This window comes from Prunus avium, chromosome 4 (genome assembly GCF_965620075.1).
Source record: "Prunus avium chromosome 4, drPruAviu1.hap1.1, whole genome shotgun sequence".
Taxonomy (NCBI): domain Eukaryota; kingdom Viridiplantae; phylum Streptophyta; class Magnoliopsida; order Rosales; family Rosaceae; genus Prunus; species Prunus avium.
Genome location: NC_142287.1, coordinates 18,219,737 through 18,234,461, shown reverse-complemented (window position 1 = coordinate 18,234,461; position 14,725 = coordinate 18,219,737). Strand labels below are relative to the sequence as shown.

The 14,725-nt window shown below is 42.9% G+C and overlaps 1 protein-coding gene across 1 annotated transcript; it reads left to right on the top strand.

Moving 5' to 3' along the window:
* The first annotated feature begins 3,289 nt into the window (after positions 1-3,289).
* LOC110747146 (uncharacterized) lies at positions 3,290-3,775 on the top strand. Its single transcript, XM_021947345.2, has one exon. It carries the CDS (start codon positions 3,290-3,292, stop codon positions 3,773-3,775), a length of 486 nt encoding a protein of 161 aa, XP_021803037.2.
* The last annotated feature ends 10,950 nt before the right edge of the window (positions 3,776-14,725 follow it).

The following is a 14,725-nucleotide window of genomic DNA, read 5'->3' as shown; positions in this document are numbered from 1 at the left end:
ATGTTAATGAAACCAACAAGTTTTAATAAAAAGAAGGTGGTGAGTGATTCAGGGAAGGTTTCTGAGTTAGGTAAGGTGAATACAAAGGATTCTAGATCTAAGAATGGTGGTATCTTCTCTGGGTCTAGGTTCAATGTTCTTTTTTAGGAGAACAGTGGAAAGGATGATATGGAGGGGTTTACTCCTATTAGCACAAGGGGGAATGTGAAGTCTGCCACTCCTTCTGGCTCTGGTTTATCTTCTAAGGCTAAATCTTATGGGAAGCAGCCTTCTCATCCTCGTGAATCTTCGCCTTGGGTTTTTAAAAAGCCTTTGAAAGATATCACTAATGCTCCATTGCCCAAAGTGGGAGGTGTTGTGGTTAAGGGTGGCCCTAATTTGAGGAAGCCTTGGAGGAATAAAGTGGGGGTTAAACTTGTTAATGCCCAAGGGTTTGATACTGTGGGGCTGCAAATAAGTGGTTCTGAGGTTCAAGATGACGTTCATAGGGTTTTCTCGTTCAATGTTTTTGGTTCTCCTTTCGATGATTCTTCTTTGGGCAAGGCTGGTCTGGTTAATGGTCATGACCCACCTGATATTAGCCAAATGAAGCTGCATGAAGATGAGTCTTCTGGTGTGAGTATTGCCTCTGATGATATGGATCAACAAGGGGATTTCACTGATGCTGGTGTGTCTGATGTTGGTCTGCCTACTGGTATGGCTTGTGAGCATGATGTCTCTGCTCTTGAGGCAGAGCTATTGCATATTTAGGGTTTTCCCTAAGTTCTTCCCTTCTTCCTTATTTTATTATGATGATTGTGTCTTGGAATGTGAGGGGTGCTGGTAAGGATAGATGTGCTAGTACTATTAAGGACCTTAAGAAGATTTATGCCATTGATATTTTTGCTGTGCTTGAGCCTAGGATTAGTGGGCCTAGGGCTCTCAACGTAGCTAAGACTTTGGGTTTTTCTCATTACCATATTGTGGATGCTGTTGGGTTTTCATGGGGTGTTTGGCTTTTGTGGAATGAGAGTTCTGTCACTCTTAATGTCATTGCCCACTCTAGCCAATCCATTACTGCTCTTGTTTGTTTAGGGACTCAATGGTGGTTGCTCACTGTGGTTTATGCTAATCCTTGTCCTGGGATTTGAGAGTCTCTTTGGCGTTATTTTGATGGTCTTGCTAAAGCTTCTAACCTTCCGTGGCTTGTCCTTGGAGATTTTAATGACATTGTGTGTGCTAAGGAGAAATGTGGTGGTAATTTGGATACTGGAGGTCAGAGTTTCTGTGGGGACCAAATCTAACATAACCCATATGCCACAACTAAAGAACGTGGGATGAGCAAACTTCCCTCCCATTAGAGGAGTGCGGAACAAGGGAGACTCAAATTGCTCGTCTGATCCCATTACCACGAAGTGGAGGACGGGACGCGCAAAGCTAGGGAGGTGGGGCTAAACCCACGACCTCGGAATGCTATAAAAACCTAGCTAGACCTCCAGCAAAGGTACGTGAAATTGAAGCGAACACTAAGAGTACGTTGCACAAACACTGACTTGAGCGTCGGAGTGACTTTTGCAGGTACTCACCCCCTTTCCATCGTTCGATTCCGGGAACGTAATCCGGAGTTCTCTTTCGACTAAGGAAGCGTGCGGACTTCAGTCAAGAACCTGTGGAGGTATTTCTTCTTGAAAGAAATCCTGCTCCAACAGTTGGCGCCGTCTGTGGGAATCTCGCAAAGTTGATCATAAATATGACTGAACCTGCACAGGGAACTCCAAACACCTCCATCCCGGGGAATGCGATGTCCACTCCTCGACCAGGAAGCGCAAGGTCCAACGCCCAGGATGGGGAACCAAGTCTTGCTGTTATCCAGTTGAGGGAAATCATGAAAGAATTGCGCGAAACAAGAAAGGTAGCGGAGAAAGCTTTGGAGAAGGCGCAGAACACTGCTTGCCGTGAGGGCTCAAAAGAGGGCAAGAGGAAGCAGAGACATGAGGTCTCTGAGGGAGACTCCTCTAGCAGCACACACTCGAGCACCCGTGAAGTAGAAGGTCAAGACAAAGATCCCGACCCGCATAAAATGGCGAAAAGGGCGAAGGACACTGATTTGCGTAGTCAAATCGAGAAGATTATCAGAGGGTACAAGCCACAAACACCCGCTGAACTGGCTTTGGAGGCGGCGAAGGGAATCTGCAAATCGCCATTCACGGAAGATATCCTGAAAGCCAAGAAGCCAGTTAAGTTCACCCAACCCAAGTTTAAGCTGTTCGAGGGCACGACTGATCCCATTGAACACATCTACCATTTTCAACAACAAATGGTGCTCGAAGGAGACGACGAGGCCCTGTTATGTAAGTTGTTCCCCTCAAGTTTGTCGGGATCGGCCCTGATTTGGTTCAGACAGCTGAAACCAAGGTCTATCGTCGGCTTCACCCAACTCTGTGAAATGTTCATATCTCAGTACATTTGCAATCAGAAAAGAACGAAAGACGTCACGATCCTATTCAGCACGAAGCAAAGTACTGGAGAAAGCCTTAAAGACTACCTGAGGCGTTTTACGGAGGAAATGTCCACTCTTGAGGAATGTGATTCTCATACTGCTTCGCTGGCATTTCGTGAGGGGTTCATACATGGAACAAAAATGCACAGGTCTTTAGTGAAGACCCCACCAGTGGATATGAGGGAAGTGATGGCCCGAGCGGATGGAATCATCAGACTAGAAGAAGAAGAGCTCACCCAGTCAAAGCGCACCACTTCCACCATTGCAACCCCAAAGCCTCCACCGGAGCAAAAGGTGGAGACAAAGCGATATTCCTCAAGACAAGATTTCAGAAATGGACCTAAGCAGAGCCGCCCTTCACCAGGCTCACAGTGAGTTTAGCTAAACTCTTTCACGAGAACAAGGGCAAAGGTATATTCCGAACACCACCTGCGATCCGCGAATCCCCAGAAAAGCGCGACAGGAACAAGATGTGCGCCCATTATAATGACTTTGGACACACTACTGATGACTGCCGAAGTCTCAGGTATCAGGTGGAGGCAATGCTGAGAAAGGGAATGTTATCCCAATACCGAGTCGAACCTGAGAATAGGGCGGGTCAAAAACAATGACCGGAAATATCGCAAATGAAGCACTGCTGGAGATCAACACCATCCATGCCGGTCAAATCCCGCGAAAGGAAGAGAGGCTCGATCCCGATTCGAAAAAAGACAAGCTAAAAAGGTGAGACGCATAAACGGGATCGCGTTTGCCTCTGAATCTGCCAAATCCCTGGAAAAGATTAGAGTCATCTCATTCACGCAAAAAGACATGGAAGGAATTGAATTCCCTCACAACGACGCGCTGGTGGTGACCCTCCGCGTTGCCAATTCGATGGTAAAAAGAGTGATGATTGACGGGGGAAGTAGCGCAGACGTGTTATTCTGGAGCACCTTCAAGAGAATGAAGCTAGATGAAAAGGAGATTCAACCAAACCCAACACCGATCTACGCATTCGAAGGGACGAAAGCGCAACCAATCGGAGACGTGACCCTGCCAGTCATTGCCGCAGGTAAGACCTTATTCATTACTTTCGTAGTTGTGGAAGCGCCGAGCGCGTATAATGCTATAATGGGAAGGAATTGGATTCATCGAATGGATGGAGAAGCATCGACACGTTGTGAAGTGATGAGGTGCATATCTGAGGATGGAAGAACCACAATTGATATCAAGGGGGACCAAGTGGAGGCCAGAAGATGCTACAGCATAGCAACTAATCCTAAGCCTGCGACTTCGCAGCAGAGCGAGGATTTATAGCAATTAATGGAGGACTCACCAAAACGAGAGGAGGAGGATAACTCAGAGCTTCCGACGATCGAACCACTTAGGGAAGAAGTTCTGGATCCTTCTTATCCTGATAGAAAGGTGTTGGTGGGCTCCCTCCTATCTGAAGATGAGGTAGAACAAATAATGAAGTTATTAAGAGAGAATAAGGACGTGTTCGCGTGGTCGCATGCGGACATGCCGGGAATCGATCCGGAGATCGCGTGTCATCGGTTGAACGTTGACCCAAACCACCCCCCGTATCAGCAGAAGCAGAGGAGGTTCGCACCTCAGCGGAACCAAATTATTAGCGATGAAATGGACCGATTGCTCGAGGCAGGATTCATTCGAGAAGTATGGTGCCCAACCTGGGTCTCGAATGTGGTGGTAGTAAGTAAAAAGGATGGGAGGTGGCGCGTGTGCGTAGACTACATCAACCTGAATAAAGCGTGCCCGAAAGATTGTTACCCGATACCAAAGATTGATCAAATGGTAGATGCTACTGCCGGGTATGAGCTTCTTTCATTCCTGGACGCTTATTCGGGATATAATCAAATCCCAATGGCAATTGAGGACCAGGAAAAGACGGCGTTCATCACCGAGCGGGGCTTGTACTGTTACACAGTGATGCCATTCGGGTTGAAGAACGCAGGGTCGACGTATCAAAGATTAGTGAACAAGATGTTCAAAGGCTTAATCGGCAAAACGATGGAGGTTTACATCGATGACATGGTCGTCAAGAGCCAAGAAAAATCCCAACATGTCAGGCGCCTGGAAGAAGTTTTCAATATACTGAGAAGATACCGCATGCGGCTTAACCCGAAGAAGTGCGCATTCGGTGTCTCGTCAGGACAGTTCTTGGGGCAAATAGTGAACAAGCGAGGTATCGAGCCCAACCCATCGAAGGTGGAGGCGCTGCGGAATATGCCTGATCCAAGAACGCCTAGAGATGTGCAGGTTCTGACTGGGCGAATAGCAGCTCTCAGCCGATTCATTTCAAGATCGTCAGATCATTGTAAGCCATTCTTCCAGGCAATTAGAAACAAGGACGGAAGCGTATGGGGGCTAGAACAAAGAGAAGCCTTCGAGCAGCTGAAGAAGTACCTCGCTAGTCCCCTGACCTTGACTATTCCAAAGCAAGGTGAACCTTTATACCTATATATGGTTGTCACTAAGATTGCTGTAAGTGCTGTACTATTAAGGGAGGAAAATTCAATCCAGCAACCCATATTTTATGTGAGCAAAAGCTTAATTGAGGCTGAGAAGAGATATCCACCGACTGAGAAACTCGTGTTAGCTTTAGTAACGGCCAAGCGGAAACTTCGACAATACTTCGAGGCACACACGATCATCGTATTGACGACCCAACCAATCAGGGCAGTCATGTCCAAGCTAGACCTCTCAGGAAGAGTTACAAAGTGGGCCATCGAGCTTGGAGCATTCGACATTAGATATCAACCTCGGACAGCCAAGAAGGGCCAGGTAATTGCCAATTTCATAGTGGAATGCTATCCATCTAACAAACAGCAGGAAAACCGTGATGAGGCCAAGGAGGCACCAAACCCGGACAAGGCCCAATGGGAATTGTATGTAGACGAATCATCTAATCAGGCAGGAGCCGGAGTCGGGATCGTCCTCTCGTCACCTGAAGGAGTGGACCTGGAGTACTCCGTCCGATTAGACTTCCCTGCCTCAAACAACGTGGCGGAATACGAAGCCCTAGTGTTAGGACTCCAACTAGCTAGGACACTGAAGGCGGAACGCCTAGTTGTCCATAGCGACTCTCTCCTCATAGTCGGCCAGATAACTGAGGAGTACACGACTAAGGATGAACGAATGGGGGCATATCAACAGTTGGTAAAAGATTTAGCCAGTGGGTTCGAGGAAGTAGAGTTTGAACGAATACCGAGAGAAATGAACGTTCAGGCAGATCACTTGGCCCACGCTGCATCAACATCGGTGGAAGACATGAGGGTCGCCCCGGTAGGACTCTTATCGAGTCCTAGTATAACTCCAATTGATCCTAGAGTTATGCAGATTGATGTCGAAGAAGAAACGTGGATAACTCCAATCATGAACTATCTCACGAAGGGAACCCAACCCGATGACCCGATCGAGGCAAGGAAATTGCGAATAAAGGCCGCAAGGTATGCCATTATAGATGATACTCTTTTTCGTAAGTCTTTTTCAGGGCCGTATCTCAGATGCCTCGATCCACGTGAAGCCGAATGGGTGCTAAAAGAAATTCACCAAGGGACATGTGGGAACCACACGGGTGGGAGAAGCTTAGCCCACAAGGCGTTGACCCAAGGATATTTTTGGCCTTATATGGCCCGCGATGCAGAGCAATTTTCAAGGAAATGCGATAAATGTCAAAGGCATGCGCCCCTTATCAGGCAACCAGCCGAGGAACTCAACCCTGTTGTAGGGCCTTAGCCATTCGCCCGATGGGGGATGGACATCGTGGGACCACTTCCCACCGCAGTGGGGGGCAAGAAATTCGTCCTTTTGGCCACTGATTACTTCACCAAGTGGGTGAAAGCCGAAGCTTACAAAACAGTGACCCAAACAGATGTGGTAAGATTCGTATGGCGGAATATAATTTGTCGCTTTGGGATACCAAGGGCCATAGTGATGGACAACGGGACCCAATTGCGAGGAAAAAGGGATCATTCAGCAGTTCTCGTCCCGAAGTTATCCTCAAGGAAACGGACAAGCCGAGAAAACTAATCGTACGATATTTGATTGCTTGAAGAGAAGGCTTGAACAACGCAAAGGCAAATGGTCAGAAGAGCTGCCCAACGTACTATGGGCATACCGTAGTACCAAACGGAAACCAACCGGCGAAAGCCCTTTTTCCTTGGCTTATTGTTGCGTCGATACAGCTGCACCAAAATGGATTCAGCTGCATCCTCAACTTGTGATACTCGCAAGTGCACGAGCCGTTTGGTAGTATAGCATATGTAAGTGCGAGGTCGATCCCACGAGGATTGGTGATTGAATGATCCAATTCATTTTCCCTACACAAAATAGAAATGAAAAAGAAAGGAAATAAATAAAACAAGGAAGAAAGAAAATAACTAACTCAAGTAGATAAGTTCCCAAGTTCAATTAGATTAACGGATTGATTCTAGCTAATGTATGATTAAGCCATGGTGTGTGGTCATAACCTTGTGTTCCTAATTCCCTAATTTGATCATTTGTTGTCTAACCTAAAATTAAGCATTAGGAACCCATTAAGCATAGAAGAACAATTTAAACAACCAAGCATGTATCTAATCCCTGTTGTCGAATGTCCATACATACTCTTCCTATTCATAGTTCAATTCGAATTAAAGTATGGTGTCTACTCTTAATTCAAACCAAGATAGCTAACATGCAAGCCTAAATGGTGATCAATCATTCAAACTAGCATATTAACTTATAAGCATAATGAATAAGAACAAAAATCATAATTGAAACTTGGAAACTAATAAAACTTGAAACTAAAGAAAAGAATTTACATAACAATGAAAATTAAGTAGAACTTGGAAAACTTAAGGAGAATTTCAGCACAAATATTTCATTACTACAATTGAAAACTAGAAAATGAAACTAAGAGAATTTGAGGGAGAGAAGGGAAGGGAGCTCTAGAGAAGTGTTTGAGAGCTCCCCCCCTTGGGGTGTGTTTACAAGCTTAGAGAACTTCCCTATTTATAGGCCTAGGGGAAGTGAAAATCTGAATTCAATATGGCTAATGCATACAACACTTGTTTTATAAAATCTGAAATGGTTGATGCACTTGTATTAGAAAATCTAAATTGGGTGATGCACTTGTATTAGAAAATCTTGAATTGGTTGATGCACTTCACCAATAGATCCCACCAGCAGCCCTAGCTCATCTTCATGTCACCATGACCAAGCTTCCAACCAGAAATGATAGCTCATACCTAGCTCACCATGACCAAGCATCCAACCAGCACATGCTGAGGTCAGCATGACCAGCAACTTCAAGGGCTTACAACTTGGGCTTCTCTTAATCAAATTAGGACTTTAAGCACTCGAAATTGAAGTTCAGAATGTCTTCTTTCCAGCCATATGTTATTTGGGCCAATCCAAGGTCGGAGGAAGAAGTTAAGGCTGAAACAAATTGCTAACTCATTTTCCGCGCTGATAAGATCCATCCTGAGCATGGTTCTGTGTTTGCTAGGTAACGGACTCCAGATTTATCCAATGGGGCTGAAATTTGGATATGTTATAGTACACACCAATTGGAACAACTTTCATGAAGAATGTGGCCTCATTAGAGCTATGTAGGTTGTTGAAACAAAGCTTGCAATATGACCTACGGAACTGGACTGGCAGGGGGCTGTAGCCAAAATGAGTTTGTCTTTAAGCTCTTCATCCATTCATCCAAATTAGGCCTTAACATGCTTGAATTGCATGAATTATGCTCTCTAAAGCCATCATTATTACCTAAAGCTCAATGAACTGAAAGATAAACACAAAAAGGATTAAAAGCACAAGTTTAACTCAAAAACATAACCAAATCATAAGCTAGAAGGGTACAAAATGATATACAATTATGAACCGATCAAATACCCCCAAACCTAGATTTTGCTAGTCCTCAAGCAAAACAAAAAGAAAACGAAGAAAAATAAAACAAAATAAGAAGTTAACTAAACCACTTTCGTAGGTAACTCGATTGCATTGAGCGAATGCAACAAGCCTTTAAACCTCTAGGCATCCCTAGTAGGAGGAGTTGTGTCTCCTGAGGGTTTAACAGATACGATACCCACAAACGTTTTTCTAACTCTAGAAAACGAAATGGTTAGAAAACTTAATAGATTTGTTAGTCCTTAAGCAAAACAAAACAAAACAAAATACAAAAACGTTACCCTTCCAACCAGACAAAAATTTTAACTTCGTAGACATGGCTCAACAAGGAACAAAACAAGCACTAAGGAAGTTCTAAACATTATTCAAGTGCTACCACAATCTCACAAAAAATCATGCTCAAGGTGTGTGTGTGAAATAGCCATAAAGATACAACTCATGCTTCTCAAACAACGATATGAATTCCTGCAAGAATGAACACAAGTTTGCCAAGCTAAACCAAAATCAATAGGACTTTACTCATGGATGTAATGTAATGGTTAGAAAAGGAATGGATATTGAAACACAAAGTCTAAGGAACAAAGTAGAGCATGTCATATAAACAAGATCATTGACATTTGAAATGTAAGGCACATAAATTGAATAGCTCACAACTCCAGATTTTGCAATTGAATCACTTCACAATTTTGATTTTGACATTTACACACTTTGTATAATATTTGGCCCAATTTTGCGGCTCTTTACCCTAGATCACCTTGATTTCTCCTTATATCACCCTAGGGTCGTGACTACATTGGCCACACTTCTTTTCTCTTTTTCTTTGAATTTTTTTTTTTTAATAGCTCATTTATTGCCTTGAATACATTACAATCTCAAATACAATCATACTCTACATGTCCCCTAGATGGTAGGATGTTTAATGGATGATAAGGTGATAGAAAGAAATGGCTAAGTGTTTGGGCACAAAAGAGTTTACAATGGAATATGTATTGTATGGGTTGATGGAGGAAAAAGAAAGAGGCTTAACAAAGATGGCCTAAATCATATCTTAGTTATAAACTTGACATTCCAGTGAATCACACAAGCAAAAATGCATACAATTGGGTACGACATGCAAGAGTTGTATAATCATGGCTAAAGTGCATAGAAAGCTCAAGCATAATTATGTGAGACTTTAGCTAGCAAAAGAATAAGATTCAGACCTAACACAATGCTTATCAAATTCCTAAGAGCCATATTAGAAGTTAGACTCATGATTTATCATTGGTGTGGGAAGGAAAACTGAAAATGACTCAAAGAAAAGAAACAGAAAAGAAAAACGTGAGGTTTCAAATTGCTGTTTTGCTCAATTTCAACATATAATCTGTTTTGACATGTAACTTTCAAACCACTTGGTCAAATTTAACGTTCTTTATGTCGTTGGATTCAGCATGAAAAAATGAAGAACACAACGCGGACCAAACTTTCAAAACAGTAGCAGAAAAAAAAATTGTAGCAATGAAGAAGCCTACGTTTTCAGACACAAACACAAAAGCTAAAAACTTTCCAGCACCCCCAAACTTAAATGAAGCATTGTCCTCAATGTTAAAGCAAAGTAAAGATGATTGAGAACATGTAAATGATAAGGGGAAAAGTTAAGAAGAAGGTTTAGAAAGAAAAAAAAATAAAAATGAATATATAAGCAACTCACGGATGACCAGTTAAGGGCCTCAGAAAACACAGCCAGGGGATCCGGGAAGATTGGAGGGGTCACAATGGTCCCGCTTAAAACCCAAACTTCTTAGACACCGAAGGTGTCGCCTAAAAAACTCCTAGACACTGTATTGACGGAAGTGCTCACTGGAGTTACCATAAGTCAGCTTATATGAAAAATCTTTTTAAATTTTTAAAATTTTTTTTAAATTTAAAAAAAAAAAAAAACAGAAATTTAAAATAATAACAAGTAAAGAGAAAGGATTGAAATGCTCCCCCTTGAAGCGATTAGGTCGAGCGTGATGCATTTGGAGGTCGCGACTTCTCCCACTACTCCACACTTCCTATCTTTGAAGTTGCCATCTCTCTCCATTTTTATTGAGCTATTTACATTGCTAAAACAAACACACACAAAAACTTGAAACGGAATTAAAGGATTACGAAATATAAAAATAAAAATAAAATAAAAACTAAAAATGAAAAGGAAAAATCAACACAAGTCCAATTCCATGCTTCAAAGCAACAAGCACCAATGGGTTGTGTAAGCTGGGACTTAAACCCAGTTCTCTTGCTTGTTGGGCAATTGTCCTTTTCTGTTGGACTACAAACACAACTTGTCCATTAATGTCATTAACTTTAAAACTTGAAATTGTCCAGTTACGAAAAAAATAAGGTAGGAAAGCCAAATAGAATCAAACAATGTTACCGATCCCCGGCAACGGCGCCAAAAACTTGTTGCGTCGATACAGCTGCACCAAAATGGATTCAGCTGCATCCTCAACTTGTGATACTCGCAAGTGCACGAGCCGTTTGGTAGTATAGCATATGTAAGTGCGAGGTCGATCCCACGAGGATTGGTGATTGAATGATCCAATTCATTTTCCCTACACAAAATAGAAATGAAAAAGAAAGGAAATAAATAAAACAAGGAAGAAAGAAAATAACTAACTCAAGTAGATAAGTTCCCAAGTTCAATTAGATTAACGGATTGATTCTAGCTAATGTATGATTAAGCCATGGTGTGTGGTCATAACCTTGTGTTCCTAATTCCCTAATTTGATCATTTGTTGTCTAACCTAAAATTAAGCATTAGGAACCCATTAAGCATAGAAGAACAATTTAAACAACCAAGCATGTATCTAATCCCTGTTGTCGAATGTCCATACATACTCTTCCTATTCATAGTTCAATTCGAATTAAAGTATGGTGTCTACTCTTAATTCAAACCAAGATAGCTAACATGCAAGCCTAAATGGTGATCAATCATTCAAACTAGCATATTAACTTATAAGCATAATGAATAAGAACAAAAATCATAATTGAAACTTGGAAACTAATAAAACTTGAAACTAAAGAAAAGAATTTACATAACAATGAAAATTAAGTAGAACTTGGAAAACTTAAGGAGAATTTCAGCACAAATATTTCATTACTACAATTGAAAACTAGAAAATGAAACTAAGAGAATTTGAGGGAGAGAAGGGAAGGGAGCTCTAGAGAAGTGTTTGAGAGCTCCCCCCCTTGGGGTGTGTTTACAAGCTTAGAGAACTTCCCTATTTATAGGCCTAGGGGAAGTGAAAATCTGAATTCAATATGGCTAATGCATACAACACTTGTTTTATAAAATCTGAAATGGTTGATGCACTTGTATTAGAAAATCTAAATTGGGTGATGCACTTGTATTAGAAAATCTTGAATTGGTTGATGCACTTCACCAATAGATCCCACCAGCAGCCCTAGCTCATCTTCATGTCACCATGACCAAGCTTCCAACCAGAAATGATAGCTCATACCTAGCTCACCATGACCAAGCATCCAACCAGCACATGCTGAGGTCAGCATGACCAGCAACTTCAAGGGCTTACAACTTGGGCTTCTCTTAATCAAATTAGGACTTTAAGCACTCGAAATTGAAGTTCAGAATGTCTTCTTTCCAGCCATATGTTATTTGGGCCAATCCAAGGTCGGAGGAAGAAGTTAAGGCTGAAACAAATTGCTAACTCATTTTCCGCGCTGATAAGATCCATCCTGAGCATGGTTCTGTGTTTGCTAGGTAACGGGCTCCAGATTTATCCAATGGGGCTGAAATTTGGATATGTTATAGTACACACCAATTGGAACAACTTTCATGAAGAATGTGGCCTCATTAGAGCTATGTAGGTTGTTGAAACAAAGCTTGCAATATGACCTACGGAACTGGACTGGCAGGGGGCTGTAGCCAAAATGAGTTTGTCTTTAAGCTCTTCATCCATTCATCCAAATTAGGCCTTAACATGCTTGAATTGCATGAATTATGCTCTCTAAAGCCATCATTATTACCTAAAGCTCAATGAACTGAAAGATAAACACAAAAAGGATTAAAAGCACAAGTTTAACTCAAAAACATAACCAAATCATAAGCTAGAAGGGTACAAAATGATATACAATTATGAACCGATCACTTATGGAACTGAAGCCGTCATCCCCACAGAAATTGGGCTACCCACAATCAGGACATTGGTGGTAGAGAGCAATGATAATGAGCAACAGTTAGCTCACAACCTTGACATGCTTGAAGAACAACGAGAGACTGCGGCGTTACGGCTTGCGAACTACCAGAACCAAGCAGCCAATTACTTCAACAAACGAGTACGGCAGAGGAAATTCAAGGTAGGCGAATGGGTACTAAGAAAGGTTATGGAGAACACCAAGGACCTAAACGCAGGGAAATTCGGAAGGACATGGGAAGGACCGTACGAGGTAACGGAGGCTTATGGAAAAGGGGCATATATGCTGAGGCATATCGAGAGCGGTCAATACGTACCACGCCCTTGGAATGCAATTCATCTGAGGAAGTATTTCATTTGATTTTATAGTTTTCATTTCTTTGTTGCTTTCATCTTTTCTGTTGTGAAATTTCCATAAATTGTTCTTCGTTCGATGAACGCTTAATGGAACACATGTTTTCTTCACATTCGAAAAGTTTGGTCGAAGGCCACGTCTGTTTAAATTAGCATCGCCAGAATCCACTTGGTCGAAGACCTTGTAAATAAGAAAATGTGTATACTAATCCATGGGCACATAAGGTGCTTGGCCAAAAGGCAAAAGGAAAAGTACGGTTCAAGATCGCAATCAAGACGTGGTCGAAGATCACGCATGAAGAAGCGATTGGAGATCGCGCATAAAAAGCGATTGAAAATGGCGCACAAAGAAGTGATTGGAAATCACGCATAAAAGTAATCGGAGATTACGACATGGTTGGGGACCGTGATATGGTTAGAGATCAAACAACATAAATAAAAGTGCGCATGTGACAAGGTCGAAGACCACATGGTTAACCGAAACAATAACATTAGGCTTCTATGGCCGTGAAAGGAAAAACATGAAATGTTTATAGGAGGAGGGCCTCCGAATTATTAAAAGCTGGAAAGTACATAATGCTATTGAGTCTACAGTAGCATAGGCTAATCTGATGGCAAGGGGAGACGGTCCCAATCCACGTAAGGATAGACCATTTTGGCCTTGCTGCGAAAGTGGTGGATACCTTGTCTAAACCCATCACGTATGCCGTCAGAATGAGCGGCGGACACGGCGCGATCTGCATCAGCAAGACCACTTCGGAGGCGAGTCACTTGGGCATTGACGCATGCCAGATCCTCCTTGAGTAAGTTACGTTCCATTAGCAGCATGTTATGATCGAAGTGACAGGAGCAGCGGGGAACGCGAGACGGACCAGCTTCATCCCGTGCCCTTGAAGTGCTCCTTCTCATAGTAGCCTTTCCTCCGCCTCTGGTGTCACCAGATCGGGATCTGGACCCACGGAGCGAATCGGGAACTGCCGAGTAATCTGAAACATCCGTCGGGGAGCCGGCAGAGGAATCCTGAGAGCATATCTCAATGATTCCATTAGGGCTCTTGGAATCCCGCTTAGGAGAATCCCTCCTTGGTAGAGACGAAGTCCTCCCCCTCGGGGAATCTCCTTTCTTTGGAACATCTGCGCAAAGGCGGAAGTGGAGCTTTAGCTTACGTCTATGAGCCATGAACGGGGATAGGTATGTTTACTTGAAAACCAAATTACCCTTTATATAGAGGCTTACCCAGGGACGTAACGATAGGATATCCAATCCCTTACTTTTTGAATTTGAAAATGACGATACATCCTGGGAGGATCTTGGCCAAGTTTGAAAAACCGTTGCGCTAAGCCTCAGGTACTTACGTTAGGATTAAAATTCGAATCAAGAGGATAATTCATAACGCTTGATGAAGCGAGTTCTGGGGACGTGATAATTGAGTACATCAAAACAAAGACAAAATTGAAAAGAAAATACAACAAGTGGTGAACGAAACAAGACAATCTAGGGCGTGTCATCAAATGGGTCAGGAACGACCCCCGAGGTAGGCCCAGCACAAGTAGAAAATCCAGCAGGTGAGGTGAAGCCAATAAAACCAAGGACAGGCCCAATGCTGGCCATAGACGACGTAACATTAGCGCTAGGGACAATGCTCTCAACCGACCCAGAGGGGGTTGACCCATGAAAGGCCGCTGGTGAGATCCTGCGATGGGGGACGTAATCCGCCGGAGGACGGTCCGCAGGGTGCATACCCTGAAAAAGTTCGTAACCAGCGGGGTCAAAGCTCAACTCATCATCATAGTCATCTGGGCTCACCACAAACCAG

Coding starts and splice junctions, on each gene's coding strand:
- LOC110747146 (XM_021947345.2), top strand. CDS start 3,290: ATGGAAGGAATTGAATTCCCTCACAACGACGCGCTGGTGGTGACCCTC.